General features: G+C 37.8%; 1 protein-coding gene across 2 annotated transcripts; it reads left to right on the top strand.

Moving 5' to 3' along the window:
* The first annotated feature begins 1,744 nt into the window (after positions 1-1,744).
* ntd5 (ntl-dependent gene 5) lies at positions 1,745-14,464 on the top strand. Of its 2 annotated transcripts, XM_053495425.1 has the most exons (8): positions 1,745-1,828; positions 5,264-5,407; positions 5,619-5,810; positions 9,964-10,084; positions 10,183-10,259; positions 11,486-11,665; positions 12,452-12,649; positions 12,752-14,464. In XM_053495425.1, the coding sequence occupies exons 1-8, from the start codon at positions 1,762-1,764 to the stop codon at positions 12,844-12,846; spliced, it is 1,074 nt and encodes a 357-aa protein (XP_053351400.1). In that variant the 5' UTR covers positions 1,745-1,761; the 3' UTR covers positions 12,847-14,464. The 2 variants fall into 2 exon arrangements, with proteins under 2 accessions (XP_053351400.1, XP_053351401.1); XM_053495426.1 differs by lacking the exons at positions 9,964-10,084; positions 10,183-10,259.
* Positions 14,465-16,668: the final 2,204 nt, after the last annotated feature.

Below are 16,668 nucleotides of genomic sequence, written 5' to 3'. Positions count from 1 at the left end.
AAGGCATGGCCAAGCAGCTCAAGGTAGGAAGCTCACCATGGTAATGTTCATGGGTTCCAGACTTACATATATAACACACACACACAAAAAAAATCACATTAAAAAATATATAAAAAATATTCCAAATTATGTTAGATTTACTTTTAAGTCTGTGAAAATGAAGGGACTTTGTAATATAATAGCCGTAATTCATCAATGATTAAGGTTAAATTTTTTGTGAAACCCCTTGAATTAAAGTTGATCGTCTACTTTAATCGCTGCAATCACTGTCCAAATCCTTATTTACATGATCGTATAATTTTAAATATTTTTATAGCCTGATTTGGCCAAAGGTCAATAATCCCTTGTTTAGTTTTTGCTTGTGTAATTTGTCATTTTAAAATCTGCAAGTGTCTGTAAAACTAAATAGAAGAAGTACTAAGTGTCCTGCAGAGAACCCTGACCTCAACCCCACTGAATATCTTTGGGATGAACTGGAATGGAGACTGCAACATAGGCGTTCTAGTTCACCATCAATGCCTGAGCTCTCTAATACACTTTGTGGCAGAATGAGCACAAATTCCCACTGCCATGCTCCAAGAATTAGTAGAAGGCTCTTCTAGAAACGTGTGGTTTATTATAATAGCAAAATGGGAACAAAATCTGAAGAATGAGGTGTTTAACAAGCACAAATCATCAGGTGTCCAAAATGCTTGGGTATAAAAATGTTTTTTTTTATTTATTTTTTTTATAAATACTTAAAATAATAAATCCTTTGTGTTTTTTTTTTCTTTTGGGTCAAGGAAATATCTCTTGTATTACTACAAGAGATTAAAGCTGATAAAAAAAACACTGACATGGCCATTTTAACAATTGTTTTTTATTAAGTGCCAGTGATTCCAGAGAGAGCTTTGTGTTCCTCTTCAGTATGATAATCTATCATCCATTTCCCCATCAGACTTACAGATACAGACAGGACGAAATACCTTTAAAAACTCAATCAAGGACTAGGGGACAAAAGTAGTTAGGACAGACAAAGCTGATGGTAAGGTTATTGTCCTTATGGCTTTGCTTCTTAAACTAAATGGATTAATATTGATTAAGAATATAGCCTTCTATGTCATCCAAAGAACAGTAGTTCCAGGAACTGGGACAAATACAAATATTTGCAAGCATGTGAGCTGGGAAGTGACTCGAAGGAAGAGTCTGAGTAGGTGTGACGTTCATCAAAAGGGCGATAAAAAAAGAAAAAGATGTACATTTGAGCAGTTAACACTATCAATTTTCCTTTAAGGTCACCAGTTGGTTGTTTTATATTAAATGGTTTTATTAAGAGTGTGAGACAGTTATCACACTTTGTAATTGTGTGGTCTGTGGAACAAAGAGAAGAGAAAGAAAGATAGATAGAGAGATAGATAGATAGATAGATAGATAGATAGATAGATAGATAGATAGATAGATAGAATATGAGGTGCATGTCTGCACAGAGGTAAGAGTTTCTGTGCATCTTTCTCTGCATGTGTGTGTGTGTGAACTTGTGGGTGACTGTACTCAGTAGGCATTAATGGAATTGGGTGAAAGGTCCTTTAACAGGGGTATTTTGGCAAGTCTTTAAAACACAAACCAGATGTATGTGTATTTCCCTGCATGTACCCTCTGCTCCACTCCGCCCTCTCTATCACCCCACCGAAATACCCCCTCCTACCATCCCTCCACCACATCTTTATAGCCCAGTTTTGTCCTTTACTCCGTCATAAGATTTCCTGTGAACAGCAGGGAACGATGGAGACGGCTCAGCTGCTCCTTCTGCTCTGTGTGTGGGCGCTCAGCAGCCTGTCCCTGCAATCAGGTGAGTGGCCACTGTGTGCATGTGAAAGAGAACGGAAGACAGGAAGACAAAGACAGAATTAACATGCATTATTATGTCAAGTGTTTTAAAATGTAGAAGGTTTATTACTTTATAAACATATAATTGCTTTGGGAATGAATGATTAAATGCAAATTTATGGATTTTTTAAAAATTGATATTAGATACAATTCCGAGTCTCTGTACTGAGTCTGTGTACATTTACAGTACTGTAGTCATTCAGGAATTTAGGAAGCGTGCCTTGATTAGTGGCGCTGCTGGAACCTCATTGAAAACCTTTTCTCCTACCTTTTTTCCCCTTCTCTCACTTTGCCTTGAACCAAATTGGAATTCCATAAGATAGGTGCAGATATACATAATGTGTTTATTGGTAAAGTTTTCATTTTACCAAGTAATATGCACCAAATGCAAAATTAAGACTGTGTATATGTAACAACATTAAACTTCCACCAGTAGAACCCTATGGACAAACCATTATTCCCAAACCCACTTAACAGCAGCACTTTATTGCTCCCTTTAGACCATAAAGTTAAGCACATTTACATTAACGAACAGTGAAGTTCTATATTCTTGGCATATACCAGCTGTGTTAAAAGACTGGTGTCAAAGCACAAGGTCAGACCTGGTGAGTCAGACTAGTTACATAAAATAGATTTTTATGACAATTATCCTGATCTTGGAAAGATTTTGAGACTATCCTGATCTGACTGGAGAGCACTAATCATTTTAAATCAGTTTCCATATACATGATCAGATTCTCCAAAATAAAGGCTGATGTTGTTTGATAATTAATTATTATTATTATTTTTACGTTTTCCTACATTCTCATTTTAATCAGCATATACACAACAAAATCGCCACTGGCAATTAGACATCATATAGTGTTTATATAGGAATAACTATGTGGACACAAAAGAACTGTAAAAGCATTAAATCAATACTGGCAATTTAATTGTGTGACAATACTCTATATGTTTACAAAATGGGCAGCACGGGTTGTGCAAGGCAAACCTTGTGCCTCTAGTCTGCTGGAAAAGGTTTAAAACCTTAGAGAAATGATGAGTGAGTGAGAGTGAGGTTTATGAAAGTGTGCAGAGTATGTGTGTGTGTGTGTGTGTGTGTGTGTGTGTGTCTGTGTGAGAGAGAGAGAGAGAGAGAGAGAATGCAGCTATTACCTGTAGGCACAGTAATATTACATAAGTATCTGATTTATTCAAATTTCTGGAGTGTTTACTCCATATATCCCTGTCTCATACCATCTGTAAAAACTACATATGTAAATGCAATATAATAAAAAATAATATAACATTTGCAATAGATAAAAGCCCCTTGAGCACTTTCCCCCTTGCACGATGCAAAAAAACATGGGTTCTTAATTAATTAATTTATTTATTTGCACAGATCCAACTGTGAAAAAATCTTCATGTACCCCATTAGTGCTGACTTATTTTTTTTAGCTGTAAATTATGACATTTAAATGTGCACAACATTATTCAGACTATATATACAGTGCAGCCCAACAGTAAAGAAGAAGCTTCGTTCTATTTTATTTTATTTTATTTTATTTTATTTATTATTATTATTATTATTATTATTATTAGTATATATATTTTTTACCTTTTTATTTTATTTTCCACATATGCATTACAGCACAGTCAAATTATTTTATTTGTATAGTTGTTGGGGAGTTGGGGTCAGAGATACAGCTCATCTTTATACAGCTGTGATGTGGCACCCCTGGAGCAGAGAGGGTTAAGGAGCTTCGCTCAGGGGACCAACTGTGGTGGCTTGGCAGTGCTTAAGTTTGAACCCCTGACCTGCTGATCAATAACCATGAGCCTGGCTTGTTTACATAACCAGAATAATAAGAAGAAATATAGCAAATATACAGTAGGCTATAGGAAATATACTACTTGTAAACTTTCATGCTTATTTTTTAAAAGGAACCACTGGCTATGCCTTAATGACACTTTGGGCTATTTCTTTAAACACAGAGTTAAACGTTATTATTAGTAAGAAGCTAACTAAGCATCTCGTGGTATATCTTATTACCCACTTTGATAAAGGATTGATTTTAAGGTGATGTCTTAGTGCCCTTGTACCTTCCTGAGCTCTCACTCCCTAACATACCCTCTAGGGCTCCTCCGATCATATGCTCTTGGTTTCATCAACGTCCAGACACAAGCTTAAAGGACTTATATTATAGAACGGTCTACCCCTACACATTAGGACTGCATTATGACTAACCTTAAGTCTAGCCATAAACCCCATCTTTCCCAATGGCTTTCACACCTGGTTGAGACGATAATTCCATATTTATTTCTTTGCATTATTTTATTGTTGTCTTTTATGTGTTGTATGTTTTATTCCTTTTCTTTTAAAATGTTGTAAAGCATTTTGGTCACATTTTTTAAAGTGCTTTAAGTAAACTTTACTTGACTACGTCACCTTTGAACGATCTAAGAGTGTAAGAGAAGAGCATTTATTGGTGTAGATGCTCACTGTTAACATTAACCAACACATAGCGTTTCTGTACATGAATTAAACACAATGGAATATGCTCTAATAGGAAAATAATGGGGTGGTGTGATGTGAAGCATGACCTTACTCCCCATGTACCACAGCAGTTTCCTGTTTCAGAAAGGGACGGCTTTAAATAAAACTTCACAGAAAAAACATCACTATGTTTAAAAAGAGCTGTTTACATGGAGTGTACAAATGACACATCTCTGTATAATCTGTTAATATCGAAATAACAAACATAAATGAGCACATTAATATGAACTTGTCATTTGCCTTGTAGATGGCACAAAAACATCAACAACGCTGTTGTATAACATGAGTGCACTGTATGGTGACAAGTAAGCTGTAATTTTTTATTTTTTTTGGGGATAAAAATACAAATGATTAAATATCTATATAATAAATCAGAGGTGGTAGAAAGGCGTGGCTCTTGCCCCGCACCTCCAGGGTCTGTGGTTCAAGTCCCGCCTCAGGTCTGTGTGCGTGGAGTTTGCATGATCTCTCCGTGCTCGGTGAGTTTAAACGACATGCAGATTAGGCTTATTTACATTCCCATATTGCCTGTAGTGTGTGATTGAGTGTGTGATTGAGTGTGTGTGATTGAGTGTGTGTGTGTGTGTGTGTGTGTGTGTGTGGATTGGCACCCTGTCCAGGGTGTAGCCCGCCTTGTGCATGAAGTCTTCTGGTATAGCCTCCATGTTTCCAGGATAAGCGGAACAGAAAACAAATGATTGAATGATACTGTAGATCCGTTAGCTGGTAAAGTTTTTCAAGTTGTCAAGCCTATTTAAGGACTTTTCAAAAATACAAAATACATTACACAAATTATTTGAAAACCTAACCGAAACCCTTATTTAACAACTCCTGTATATCATTTCTTCCATGATGTAACAGAGGTGACCGAGCACTGCCCAGAAAGGATTCTGGGTAAAGAGGGGAGAAGAACATGCCCTAAAAAGTGCCAGCAAGACGATGATTGTGGCAACAAGCGGCAGTGTTTATGCGATGGGTCGTGTGGACTCAGCTGCGTGGCACCGGGTCAGAATCTTACAACACGTCAATAACACCTAAGCAATGCTTGTAATTGTAAATCTTCATATGAAGACGATCATGATTAGTGTTTACGTCAACATTCCTACATGTCTTTGTATGATTCACGATTAACCTACAGCATGTCCTATATATATATTAAACTCTTTAATGAAGTATAAACACGGAATGTATTGTAACTCTTAAACTGTTACTACAGGTCGGACGTGTCCGTGGCCTCTTCCCGACAGTGGGCACTTCAATGTGACTCTCCTCTCTTCATCTCCTTCTTTCTCTTCTCTTATGGAGGTGCGCTGTCATCCTGGTTACGCCATGGCCGATGGCCGGGATATTACACTTCGCCGGTGCCAAGGTGACCGACAATGGAGTGGTGATGAGCCTGTGTGTACAGGTAGGAAAAAACATAAAAAAAACAAACACATTAGATAATACAATATTGCATGGAAACTAAAGTTATGGATAATCTTTATAAAATCAAAGTGTTTGACAAAAATTATTGTAAACATATAACAGACATCACAATTCTTTTCATAACCAAATCCTTAAAACATCAGGCAGGCATGTTGTAACTTACATGTTTAATGATGAAAAAAAGTGAAGCTGAAAGCACAGTATTCGCTCTATATATGTCTACTTCTGCACTTGCACATTCTTGCAGTTATTTAATCAGCCCGGGGCAGCCGCACTAAACTAAAAAGCCAAGTGATTCATGAGACTTTAGCATAGTACTGGGTTGGCTGGGTTGAAAATCTCTGAAACTGTGAGAAAATAAAAAAACATTAAGTGAACAACAGTTCTCTCTCTCTCACTCATTCTCTATACCATTTATTACGTACGGGGTCACAGGAGGCCTGGAGACGATTCAGGGAACTCGGGGCACTAAACACTGGACGGGGGGCCAGTTCATCGCAGAGCAACAATCCTGTGGGTGGAAAAGCAGTATTGATGAAAGAGATCAGAGAACTAGACAGTTCTGAGCTGGACAGGAGGTCTCTGATCCATCAAATGATCACTCTTTGCAACTCATGCTGAGCAGAAAAGCAGTTCAGGACCTGGAGGTGGATAGGCTAAAACAACAAAAGAACGAGCATCTGAGGCTATCATGGGCACAGCCTCACTGAAACAGGACAGCTGAAGCCTGGGAAAAAAGACAGCTGATTTATTTCTAATGTTCAACTGTCTAGTTTCATTGAGTCTGTGTCCTCGGATTCCTATCCTTGGCTGGCAGAAGTCGATTCCGATGTGGTCTTTTGCTGTTGTAGCCCTCCAGGTTTGAAGAGTTTGTGCATGCTGAGATGCTTTTCTGCTCATCAATTACTGCAATCCTTTCTGGCAGCTTGAACCAGTCTGGCCATTTTAGCCTGACCTCGCTTATCAACGAGGCAGTTCAACCCACAGAACTGTCAATCACTCAATGGCGAGTATAAAACAAGGCGAAATAAAATAAGATTATATAATCTGAGAAAAAGCTAACTGGGAAAAGTTCATCTCAAGTTCTTAGTTCAACGAAGGTGGTCGATTCCATACAGTAGGTCCTGATTCGATAAGGGCACAAAGGGGCTGAGACTGAGGGACCAGTGCTGAAATTCGCCAGTTAACTGTAACCGTAAGTGTGTTTTCTACATTACTGTCGAAGTAGAAATATCTTTACTTTTTAGATATTGCTCACCAACACTGCCGCCCAATAAGTGCGCATGAAACTAATTTATCAATTTACAATCCAGGGAATAAAACAAGCCCAAATAAACATAACATCATCTTCCTATCTCCTTTCCTTTGTCTCTCTCACATACAAAGACAGGTGCACTATGCTTTGTGCGAAGCTCTCTAGCATTAAAGTACAAGAGTCTAGTGAGAGCTGTATGAGCTTGACCTGCCTGCTGGGGAGCCCACACACATACACACACATACACACACACACACACACAGTACGCTGAGAGATATTTCCAGGACTAAAGCGGCAGGCAGAGAGGAGGTGTGGGCGTTTTGAGAGCATTCCTACGACAGCACCTGCAGCTCAGTGACATGACAGAGCAGAGAATCCACACACATGCCAACATTGTAAATGTGTTAGATTTCCTCTCTCTTCACCAGCGAATCACCCACGCATGTTAGAGTTTGCCAGATATGAGTCAAGTGAATGTGTGAACAGATCATTCCAGATGGATCGCTGTGAAGCTGTACACTATTCATCTGTCCTCCCTTCCACCTACCCACCCACCCACTCATTCATCCATCTTCCCGTCCGTCAACACAAGTCCTTCTGCAATCCTTTATGTCCTCTGGCGTTACAATCAGCATTGTTTGTGCATCGAGGTAGACGCTTCATACTCAGTGATTAAAATCTGTTTTTTTTTTTCTTCCCCATAATAGGTCAATACTGTAAGTATCTGCTTTAATAAGGTCTTCAGGGTCTAATGTGCTGCACTGGTGTTATTGCTTTCGGTGCAGAACTACCAACACAGTTATAAATGGATAAACTATTCCATAATACTGTGTTAAAAAAAGAATCTGTCAATAAATACACATGAATATTCATTTGTTTTTATGAATGTCCACCAAAACTAAACTAAAGTAGGAGCGGAAGAGAAACGTGTAGAATCTAAAATAAAATATTTTTTAATAAATCCGCAGTAGCTTTCCATTCCAGCTTGAGTCGATTCATTGGTTAACCCCTCAAGCTCTGGATTAAATATTGATCTTCTTTACCATAAGCCTCGAATTCAATTAGGTGGCATGGTGACTTAGTGGTTATCACTCCAGTGTTGAGGGTTTGAATCTCACCTCTGGTGCTTTGTATTGAATTTGCATGTTCTCCCTGTTCTTGGTGGGTTTTCCGCACGAGTACCCTTGCACAATCCAAAGACATGCAGTGCAGGCTGACTGGAATTCCCAAATTGCCTGTAGTGTATGAATGTGTGAGTGTGTGTGCCCTGCAATGGGTAGGCTTTAGACCCCTGTGACCCTGCACAGGATAACGGGTATTGGATAATGCTATGAATCATTGAGCAAATGTAGGCAACTATGCGAGTAGACCTGGTAATGAAGTTTAAGGGGTTAACTGAGTGAAATGTAGTAATTTGTTTGGCATTTTGCTCAGAAAATTGTATCTCCAGGGACAAGGGTTCGATTCCCACACTGGGTCTGTGTGCATGAAGGTTTCTTTCCACTGTCCAAAGACATGCAGATTAGGCTAATTTCCCAAATTGCCCATAGTGTGTGAATGTTTGTTTGCATGCCTGCCCCACTATGGATTGGCACTCTGTCCAGGGTGTACTCCGCCTCATACCCTAAGTCTCCTGGGATAGGCTCCAGGCTCCCCAAGACCTGTATAAAGTATACCCAGGATAAAGTGGTATAGTCGGTGAGTGATTTTACAATCACACTGAACTCTCACTGTGCTACAAGCCCAGTATAGTTAAATAAAAGACCTGAATATTAATATTATTATTATTATTATTATTATTATTATTAATAATAATAATAATAATAATAATAATACAGGTACATCAGCTGTCAGGCCTTTATACATTTATAACACTAAATACTGTATATACAGTAGTATGTGATGTGTGTGACAAGAAAATATTTCTTAAAGGTTATATAAAAACAGTTGTTATTTGCACAATGTCTTAAGATTAAATTCCAAGGCGTGAACATTAAGATGCATTTCTATTTATATTTACTGCATATGGCAGTCACGCTTATTAAGAGTGACTTACAGAAGTGCTCTAAGGTCCTCATCAATAAATACATTCTTATACTGGTTCACTAAGTTATTGAATAAGAGTACTTTTAGTCAAACCCCTGTTGTGAAGTTTTTTTTTTAAGATGCAGATATAATTTATGCAAAACAGCAAAAGAAACATCCTAAATTAGATGATTTCATTAAAAAAACGTCTCACTGTTTTGAAAAGAACTGGGTTGTTTTGCTTCTGGCGTCTACACCGACGGTGACTCACGTCCTAAAGGGACACCTAGTGTTCTGTACTTGAACTAATTAAGTATTAGAAAGACCTCTGAGAGTGACAGGGATTCCCATATCAGGAAATGATGAGAGGATTGTTGATGAAGACAGTAATGGAGCACAGCCATATCCAGAGATGATTACTCATGGTATCAGATGCAAGAGCGAAAAAAAAAATATTATCTCTATCAATAGCTAGACAAGAAGATTATTATGGCTGAGCAGTGTATTATGTCATGATTATATCTCATTGTTGCCAAAATGAAAATGAGTTGGCAAACTATTACAAACTGAAAATAGGCGACTCTGCTCATAATCTATCTTTTAATACATAATTCATTACTATTTATTTCTGCTTTTATTTCCCCTCCAAGTCCGTGATGGCATGTTTTTTTCCAATAGAAATTATGCTTTTTTGGTTCTACAAAGTCCCAAATAATCTGATTAGAAGACATTTGTTACTAGCTTCCTCTGTCCGTAAAATAATAATTTATTTAATCTGCTCTTGTTGAGGGTTAAATTGTACTTACACAGCCCACGAATTATGATCTATCTCTACTTTTCTCTTTTTTCTTAGGTAAAACTGCTGAAACAGAGCCTGAATCTAAATTGTCTTGCCCTTTGCCCGATAATGAGTTGCTGTTAATTCATGGCAGTGCTGCTGTAGGTTCCACCGTACAGTACCAGTGTACCCCCGGGTGAGAGACAGCCTGACAGATAAACAAAGAAACACAAATGCAGCAATGCACAGCCTATTCACTTTTCCTCACACTTCCTCATCCTTTCATTCCTGCAGATCTGTGCTAGTAGGAAACAGTGAAAATGTTTGTCACAAGGACCAGACGTGGCGTTACCCGCACCCCATCTGTCAACGTAAGGATGCAATGTGTGTATGTGTGAAAGTACTTGTGGAGACGTTTGTTAAAGATCAGACAGGTTCCACTTTTAAAAAATTACCCAGCAGGAATGTCAGGTGGTAAACAGGTTGGCGAAGATGTGCATGAAAAATAAGGAAGAGATCAACCAAACGTCTTAGCACTGAGCGCTGTGTGTTTGATTGTGCATGCACACATCCGAACTTGTATTCGCCTATTTTTGAGTAAGATACAAATTAGTAAAAGATGTTAGATTGTTAGAGATGGAGTGAGACATGGGAAGGAAGGAAGGCTGTGTAGGTAGGATTTTACTCTTTGAGTAGAGAATACTATACTGGCCTCTGCTGGATCAATTTGAACATCCAACTTTTTGTGTGTTTCAAAATCCTTGCTTGCCATCTGCAGGATATAAAGAATATAACAACTGCTGCATTTTACAAGAGCTCACATGGCTGATTCCACGATTCGGGTGGAATTTGTTCATTACATATACAAATGTGTGTAAAGTAAAGGTAAATGAGATTCCAAATGCAGGTAATCTTACAACATCCACTCCGTTCTGTAACCTGAATACATTCCTCCCCTGTGGAAAACCTTCAATATTTAACAGGAAGTTACATCATGTGACTTTCCTGAAGATCAGGGGGAAAAAAAAGGATTTCTCAATATTTTTCCTCTATACTTTTATCCATCCATCCATCCATCCATTCATCTAGAAACCTCTGTCGTCCAACTAGAGACTGCAGTACCCATTGTGTTTATTTCCATTTATTTGCCAAAATGTACACAGCCCATTTACACAGTAACAGGCAAATTGGGAACGCCAATTACCCTTATCTGCATGTCTTTGGACTGTAGGGTTAAACCAGAGCAACCCACTAAGCACAGGAAGAACATGCAAACTCCATGCACACAGACCACGATGCGAGAATCAAACCCAGACCCTGGAGCTGCAAGACGACAGTGCTAACCACTAAGCCACGATGAATTAGGACCAATTTATAGACTTAAAGTTAATTATCCATCTGAGAGTACCCCAATTGTGGGATCACCCATAAGTGAAACCTTAGTGAGTTAACTGTGATTTTAAGGTTTCTTTTTTCAATGTATTTATTTATTTATTTATTTATTTATTGTTATCTCTGTGCGTTAAAGAGTATTATGCATTTCTAGGCAATGACAAACATACAGTCAATTGTTTATATGTGTTTATTTGTCCTATAGGGATGTTTTGTCCACCGCCACAGGAAGTCAATCACGGCCGCTTAGTGGCCGTACAAAAAACTGAATATAACTTGGGCGATGCCATCTATTACCTTTGCAAAAAGTCTTTTCTAATGGATGGGCCTAATGAAGTTACTTGTCAGTTAGATGGCACGTGGAGCACAGCACCTTCCTGCCGAGGTAAGGGAAGACCCATCACAAGTATAAAATATCTTATATAACAGTTAGTTCTGAACAAGGATTTTGATTGGACGAAAGGCAACTACAAGCTAATTTCCGGGTTTCAGAGTTAGATCCCAAATAGAGTAAAATGGGAAGCTGGTGCACTATGTAAGGTGTATAATCCCTTGTTCCACATACCAAGTAGTAGACCATTGAACAGGGGCTGGAGAGGGATTTTGGATTCAGACTCATGTTAAATTCTAGTTAGCTTTGTAGCTCACATTAGCTATAAACAACATTAGCATTAGCTATAAACAAAACAGCATAGATGGTTCAAAGGCAAATTGGAATGACGTAAAAACAATTACTAGGAAGGCAAAGTAAAAAAAAAACATAGTTAAAAGTCCCTGGGCTGTTCTGGTCTATAACACCACTCAAACTTTTAACTATATGTTTTTTTTTTTACTTTGCCTTCCTAGTAACTGTTTTAACATCATTCCAAATTGCCTCTGAAAAAAAAAAGCTATACTTGAATTTAACATAAGTCTGAATCCAAAATCCCTTATTAATAAATAGAAAACTTTAATAAAATAGAAAACAAATAGATTAATAAATTAATAAATAGAAAACTTTATTTTAGGCAAATTGCTTTGGTATAAATGTAATAAAACCCTTTAGGATTTGCTGTTGTTAAAAACAAAACTGTGTGGTATGACTTTCCACTCTGCATTGTGTTTTATACTTACTAAACTGTTATGTATTCGATGTGTGCCATTTTCTCTACTTGTCTTCTCTGCTATTTAGCCCATTGTTCAGTCCCTGTACAGCGTAGCAGAGTGATAGTGGGCGGGGTTAAGAGCTGGCCCTATGAACTGACCGACAGGAAGGTAACCCACGGCGAGAATGTAACATTCTTTTGCAAGCATCCACAAAAGCATTGCAGTTTCACATCTACAGAGACCTGTTTTGATGGACTGCTCCCTGCACCACGCTGCTATGTTGGTTAGAAGAAACACACCAACACACATACATATAAATATAAATCTGAACATGCATTACATCTTTTCTTACTTAGTCCATGTTTTATTTTCTTATTTTCTTCAGAACCCAGCTGGGTGCAGTATAATTTCTACACTCATCGAGTGGTATCAGAGATTAATCCATGTGATCCTGCTGACCTGAATACCATGTCTGAGTGAAGCTCTTTTTCTGCCCTCCATTTAAACTAGATGCCACTTTGCCACATAGGACTCAAGCTTCTTGTTATCTGTTTCATTGCTTCTAAGATCTAGATATTTTACACATTTTTTATGCAGAGGAATTTAATTATCTGAAGCACTTTTGGCATACTGACCTTCATAGAGGTGCAAAGGCCAGGAAAGTAATCAGAATGCTGTTTGGGGTTCATTAAATACAGTTTATAGCAAATCCACAGGGAGATAACAGAACTTGTGGAACCATTCAGATCATTTAATAAATGTGGAATATTTTTAGCAGAAAGACAAAAGAAAGAAAAAGAAAAAAAGGCATACACTGGCAAAAAGAAGTCACGGTTTCATAAGGGTCTGCATCAAACAAAGAAAATAACTAAGGAGATTGGTAAAAGTAATGGAATTGGGTTAAAAACTGTCCAAAACATTATTAAAACCTGTAATTACAGTATAGTGCTGGATTATAAACTTTGTGAAAAAAATGAAAAAAGAAAAACATTTTGGCCATGATAGCAGCTCACTTAAATGCTTGGTGAAGTTCACTCACTCACTCTCATCTTCTATACCGCTTTATCCTGGACCTGGAGCCTATGGGCATGAGGCAGGGTACACCCTGGACAGGGTGCCAATCCATCGCAGGGCACACACACATACACACACTCACACACCCATTCACACACTACGTGCAATTTGGGAACATCAATTAACCTTCATGTCATTGGAAAGTGGGAGGGAACCGGAGTACCTGGAGGAAACCCACCAAACACAGGGAGAACTTGCAAACTCCATGCACACAGAGACAGGAATCGAACCTGGCTGGGAATCGAACCCGGACCCTGGAGGTGCAAGGTGACAGTGCTAAACACCTACACCACCGTGCCGGCTTGGTGAAGTTGAATCATAAAAATCCAACCGTGTGAATCACCGCCATATTTAACAGTCAAATTAAAAGTGTTGTGTTGATAACTCACATGGACTAAACAGCTGTGTGACTATAAGAAACCACTGGTTTAAGTTTAAGACTCGTTTTTAAATTAATAAGGAAAAAAGAAAAAGGAAGTGGCTAAAGTGATGAACCGATTATGCTTTGTGGCCACTGTACAAGCCTCTGGAAGAAGTGTTATCATCTGGTGTTGCTTCACTTGGTCAGGTCTAGGCTCAGCAACGTTGTGCAGCACAATAAAGTTCAACTTGCAACCTGACTGTACTAAATTAGAAATTGTATAAGGGCTCTGGGAGCAAAAGGAATAATTTTTTAAACATGACCTGGCAACCATATTGCACACTATAATCAAAGCCAAAGGTGGTTTAATGTAATATTAGAGTGTGTGACATTTTTTGGCCAGGTAGTGGAAATCTACTGCTTTCATAATGAAATTTGTATTTATGCGTTTTTTTTAAGGTCATTCAATCTACTCTGTATTGCACAGACGAAGTTATTTTAAACTAAATGATTGTACTGTATGTTGTATATTAGCTGCTATATTCTTGTCAATTAACAATTGATAAAAAATATGTCAAATGAGTGCCTTTCAAAACCTGTACAAATACACAGCTTAGCACAGCAAAATGCACTTTTCAATAAAATATTTTACTACAACACTGAGCACTCCTTTTCTTCTCATAAGAATGTTCTTTTAATATTTTCATTATTTAATTTCCTTCGTATTGTAGTCAAAGACTTTCCCTTGCATGATAGTGAAAACAATTGTTTTGTGTAAACTTTTGGTTAGAAACTGAATAGCACATAATGCCGGATCAAACAATTACAAAATGAACCGAAAGTGCTTCAAACAAATATTTTGTAAATGAAAAATATTTATCCCAAGCTTACCATATCTACGGTAAGGGTAAGAAGACCTTAAGTTATAGCTAGAAATATGACTTTATTTCAGTGTGGGGGGTAAATCAGTGCGAGACTGCATGAGGATAGTGGTGCATTGAGGTTTTTGTCATTTCTTTCCCCCTGCATGTTTTCTTTCTTTCTAACAGTCTCAAACCTTACATAAAAGTCATCTGAGAATGAAACTAGGTACTGCGTTTTGCATGTGCTGATTCAGGATTTGTGGAGCAAAATCCCTGCACACAAGGTGCTCTTGATACTTTTTTGACTTTCCGGCCCTTTTTAAACTTTTAATTATATTCAGTATATATTTATTACTTAACTGCTTTTATCTGTGAGCGACACCCAAACACCTGTTCATCTGACTTTGAATAGACACTTTTTAGACTCGAACTCTAATGCCATGTGCCTTGTGATTTCTCCTCACTGTTTCTGTTTATTAGCACTAGATACTCTATCTACTAAACTTGATCAGTGTTTTTAAAGGGGATAAAATGTCTCATGTGTTGATGTAAGAATCTTACAAGGATACATGGAGTATACATGGAGTTTGGAGGAAATGTGGTGATGTTACAGTATATGAGGACATTGGGGTCTCATGATGTGACGTGAACTTAAACTTATAAAAATGTACTTAAACATCAGCAAATTGGGTTATAGAGACACACAGTTTGCTGATCGTAGATAATAGATGATAATTTAAACACTAAAACAATTGAACTGGGTTTTTCAGTTCACACAGTGCATTGTCCTGTTGATTGTAGAAAAAAAAATGACTAGTTTGACAGCAAAATGGGATTTTTAAAACTTTTACTCATTTTGATAAGTTATTATTCCCTGGCACACAAGATTGTTTAGAACAAACGTTTAATTTGAAAACTGCTACATAACCTTTAGGTGGCACAGTGGATTCAAAATAGGCTAGTTGGAGTTCCCAAATTGCCTGTAGTGTGTATGTGAGTGTGTGGTGTGTTCATGTGTGCCCAGTGATGGATTGACAACCTGTCCAGGGTTTACCTCGCCCCGTGCCTGAGGTTTCCTGGGATAGGCTTTAAAATTCCTGTGACCCTGTATAGGATAAAACATATAGAAGATGACCAAATAAATATATACGTATAACCTGGCCATAAACTTCCACTATTTAAGCAAAGCACAACACAAAACTGCTAGATCTTTGGGCAAAAGCTCGAAAGTCTTCTTTCTGTCCTCTGATCAGTGAAGTGAAGATACTCCCTATGCAACATAGTGACTGCCATGTTTGGTGGAGAATGTTGAAGTCAGGAAAATAATGTTTACACCCTGTTATTGCTATTGCAGTCACTCCAGATGTATAAAATGACAGGTATGCACCACTTAACATCTGTGATACGTTCAGTAAAACGGGACATTATGTTATTTGAGCACCTTGTTGTATACTTAACAAAACAATGTGGGATACTATAGTGTGGTGAAGCAGTGAAATAATGCTACAAAACTTAAAATATGCACAAGCTATTTGTGTGCAAGAGAGATGAGATGCGCATGCTGTGTGGCAAGCTGTTACATTTGTTTTGTCTGGTTCTGACCACTATTACTGTAATGTAGGGGACAAATGACAGACACAGCGTTGATTAATGCATAAACTGACTTCATACAGTGCATAACTATACGATAATAGAGAGCTCTCGTCATGTAGTGAAGGGAAACAAAAAACTGGTAGAGAAGAGGTTTTGTATGCACCAAAACTCAACACATTTTTAATTTGATGCCACTATGTTCTGTTTGAGTCAATGCAAAACTTACCAAACTGCATACCTACTGTATATAAGCACAAACAAAGCTGCAGCCTGATTTATTTATCGCGACAAAACTGTGGGAGGTGGAGTTATAATTTTTTTTTTTTTTTAAACAAAACACTTAATTTACACTAATATAAACACAGCAATTTGGACAAAATATTTTGACACCCTTTTACATCAGAAATTGCA

This window comes from Clarias gariepinus, chromosome 4 (assembly GCF_024256425.1).
Source record: "Clarias gariepinus isolate MV-2021 ecotype Netherlands chromosome 4, CGAR_prim_01v2, whole genome shotgun sequence".
NCBI lineage: Eukaryota > Metazoa > Chordata > Actinopteri > Siluriformes > Clariidae > Clarias > Clarias gariepinus.
This window is presented reverse-complemented; position numbering and strand designations above follow the sequence as displayed.